This window comes from Acanthisitta chloris, unplaced genomic scaffold, assembly GCF_000695815.1.
Source record: "Acanthisitta chloris isolate BGI_N310 unplaced genomic scaffold, ASM69581v1 scaffold4167, whole genome shotgun sequence".
Taxonomy (NCBI): domain Eukaryota; kingdom Metazoa; phylum Chordata; class Aves; order Passeriformes; family Acanthisittidae; genus Acanthisitta; species Acanthisitta chloris.
This window is the reverse complement of record NW_008680754.1, coordinates 11789-15450: the sequence shown is the minus strand read 5'-3', so window position 1 is coordinate 15450 and position 3662 is coordinate 11789. Positions and strand designations below refer to the sequence as shown.

The 3662-nt window shown below is 59.2% G+C and overlaps 1 protein-coding gene across 1 annotated transcript in view; it reads left to right on the top strand.

Annotated features, from left to right (window-relative positions):
- Positions 1 to 4: 4 nt before the first annotated feature.
- Positions 5 to 3662, top strand: part of LOC103805172 (N-terminal EF-hand calcium-binding protein 3-like) — a gene marked incomplete at both ends in the record, with an annotated part of 13754 nt that continues 10096 nt past the window's right edge. The window contains one exon of the mRNA XM_009077807.1: positions 5 to 37. Within this exon, the coding sequence (XP_009076055.1) occupies positions 5 to 37 (33 nt within the window). The remainder of the gene's footprint in view (positions 38 to 3662) is intronic.

The following is a 3662-nucleotide window of genomic DNA, read 5'->3' as shown; positions in this document are numbered from 1 at the left end:
CGTGCCTCGCCGCCAGCCGCTCCCCATCTTCCACGACGTGAGTACCGCGGGGCCCCCCGGGGCCGCTGTGGGTGTCAGGGTGAGACCTCTCCCGCCGGCGCCCGGAGGAGCTCGAGGGATGCGCCGGTGGTCGGAGCTGTGCGTTGAAGTGTGGGTCGTGATGGCTTAAGTAATGGTGTCGTGTCCGTTTGCTGAGTGATGGGTGTCCAGGTGGCTACCGACAGCCCACGCCTCAGCCAGAGCTGTCTGTCGTGACTCCCGGAGCGGGAGCTGCGTGTGGAAGGTTCTGTGTAGCTGTTCACAGCAAAGCGTTGCCTGCTGCAGCTCCCCCCATCCCCTGATGCACGGGGAGGTGTGGAGGAGGATGCTCCATGCAGGTCGGGGGTCGGACAGGCATCCTGGGGGCTTGGGGGAGTTGAAGATGCAGGTAGTGGCTGTCTTCATGTTCACAGGTGCTGGCACAGTGCCTCCTGTCACACTGTGTCCCCTCCAGCCCTGTTGCCAAGGTGGTCCTGTAAGAGGGAGCTGTGCATCCTGGGGCTGAGGCTCTGAGGGATGTGGCTGCATCCCTGGCCATCTCCCAGGGCCAGTGGCACAGCCCGGAGCAGAGCCCACCTCTGCTGTTGGAGCACATCCAAGGTGCTTAGCCTTCCTGCTCCTGACTGTCTTCCCTGAGGTGGGACGGGTGGACACCTATCTCCCTCGTGTGCCACCAGCCTGTGCATTCCCATGTGTCTGGCACCACTGTGGTCTAAGTCACCCTGTGGAGCCAAGGAGACATGTGAATGGAGGTGCTGCCCCTTCCCTGCCACAGGGACTGAGGAGGAGAAAGCTGGTGGTGCCTCAGCACCTGCACAGACCAGGTCGGTGCCAAGCTGTCATCTCTGTCTTGTCCCAGTCTGGGTTCACCCCAATGTCCCAGTTCATCCCAGAGGGGAACAGGAGATCTCGGGCAGCACTTTGAGAAGGTGAGTGCCGTGCCTGGTCCAGTGCAAGACCTCCTGGCAACCCCAGGGCACAGCTCCCTCAGCTTCCAGCAGAGGGTCAGGGTCTCTCTCCTGCCTGAGGGTTTTGGGCTGCAGAGCTCTTCAGCCATCATCATTAACCGCACTAATTACTTGGCTGAGGGAAGATGGGCTGGAGAGAGGTTGGTGGTGACAGCTGTGTTCCAGCTCAGCTCCTCAGGGCACGTGCCGAGTCCCGCATCTATCCCTCAGGGTGTCATTAAGGCAATTAAAATGGGAAATGTTAACAACGCTAGCAGCTGCTTTCCGGGTTCTGACAGCTTCTCTTCCTCTTCCCCGTGGCTTTTTTTGCTCCTGCCTCAGCTCCAGAGCTTGGCAGGGTAAGTTTAATGCCTCCACTTTTGGGTCTGGGCAGTTGGCTGGTGTTCAGCTGTCCACCAGGTTTATCAGGGACAGCAGCCCATCACAGCAGGGCAGGAGCCCACCCTGCCTTCCCACAGCACTGCCCACCACAGATCCTGGATGGCAGCTGCTTCTTCCCCTGGAACCTGCCTACAGATCACCTGCCTTCAGGAGAGGTGAGGAGGAGGAGGAGGAGGAGGAGGAGGAGGAAGGCTTTTCCTGAGACACTTTGCTGCAGGCGCAGTACAAACTGCAGTGCTGCCATCGCAGCTGTTTCCCTGTGCAGCATCTCAAACCTTGGGGAGATTTGTCCCCCAGGCTGGTGCTCGGGGCTTGCTCGCTCCCATCCCGGCATGTGGGAGGTGCAGGAAAGTCGGGAGGTTCAGGAAAGTCACAGCTCGTTGCGGGTGCCTGGCTGCAGTCCGCGTTAGCCTGCGGTCGATGAGCACATCCCCGGGGTGGCTGTTCCCTCCCCGACCGCCGCCGTGTCCCTGGCTGCCTGTCCAGGAGCTGTGGCTCCTTCCAGCCCTGCGGGCAGGGAGAAGTCCTGTGATGTCCCTCCTTCCTGATGTTGTGTGAGGGGTTCATCTCCCAAAGAAATGCTGGTTCAGTTCTTCCATCAGTGCCAGTGGCTGGGGCCCCGGCCCCCCGCCCTCCCTTTTGCCGCAGCTCTGCTTGGACCCTGTCCCAGGAGCTGAGGGCTGAGGGAAACATCTCTGGCTCCAGGCAGTGTCCCTGTGCTTCTGAGGCCACCAGCACCCCCGAGGCAAGCGAGGGATTGCCTGTAGGACCCCTCCAGCAATTGATGCAGACCTGATTCCCATTCCCAGCCTGGCTTTGCATCACCTTTCCCTGGCTCTGTCCCAGGGTGCTGTCTGTGCCAGGAGCAGCACTCACCTGCCACTGCTGTGCCTGTGCCTAGGGGTGCCAGGATTCGCCCTGTGGAGTGTGGAAGTGGCTCTGTGCTACTTGTGCTTGGCTGGAGTGGGATCCTGTGTTAAACCCAGGATCCATTGGTGTTTTCCAGTGTGAGCAGTGCTCACACACCTCTGCAGCTGGGGTTGGCCAGGCACAGGCCAGCGAGGAGCCACACCATCCCTGGGGCCCTGGAGCAGACCTTGCCTTGTGGGGCTCTCACAGCTCTCTGCTTGTCCCGTGTTTGTTTATTTTGAGCGGTGTATGCACTGGCAGTGTTTGTGTAACACAGGTCTGGAGCAGCGCACCCTGTGTGTGAGGGAGAAGCATCTTCTGTTTGCTGAGGTTCCTTCTGAGTCTAGGATGGGCTCATCCCAGATCAGAGACCTTCTCAGCCCCATGGGATCTCCCCTGAAACTGTGCTCTCCCTCTGAGCCTGCAGACAGACACTACTGAGCAAGGCCAGCCTGTGAGTGGGAATCTTTGGCCTCCCTGGAATCTGCACCCAGTGCCTGGGTGACACTCGACTGTCTCTGGGATGAGCTAACTGGCCTCAGTGACATCTGGAGCCATAGAGATGTCACTGCATGAGCCTTGTGTCCGTCTGATTACACAAAGCTCTGCAGGATGAAGCTTTTTCCTTGCTGGAAAGTGGAGAGCCCACAGCAGTGTGGCATGGACATGTGGGACCTCTTGGTGCTGCCCCTCCAGCTAGAGAGCCCTGGTATGTGTGACCCTGCAGGGTGAGACCCCACAGAAGAACCCTTTAAAACTCTGAGAAATCCCCAGTGTGTCGCAGCTGAAGGTTCCCATCACAGTTCCAGAGTGCATCCAGTGAGTCCTGTAGGGTGCTCAGGGAGTGCCTGTCCTGCCTTCTGGCAAGGGAAGCAGCCTGGCTGGCTGGAATCCCTGAGGGATGGTTACCTAATGCTTGTCAGCCCAAGGCAGGCTCTGTTCTCTGCAGCAGGTTGGGCCAGGAGGAGCTCACTTTGTTCAGATAAGCATCCCCCAAGGAGATGTCCCTGCTCCTGGAGAAGGTGTTCCTGCCTCTGGTTTCAGCCATAGGGAAGGACAGGGACCTCCCTCCTGGGACCAGAATCAGAACAGCCTCTGCCCAGTTGCAAGAGAGTGGCTCAGCAGTGTGCAGCACAGGTTTTTCTGGTCAGCTCTTTCTTTACCTGAGAGTGATTTTTCAGGGAGATTTCAGATGCTTGATCTGGGGTTGTGGCCTCAGAACACACAGCAGAGCTGTCAGTGAGCCATGCAGGAGGAGCTGGGGCAGAGGGGGCAGCCAGCAGTGTGTCTGCCTGCAGCAGGGCTGCTCTGGGGGTGGTGTGATCAGTGCCTCTGCTTTGCAGGTGTGTGGACAAGAACATGAAG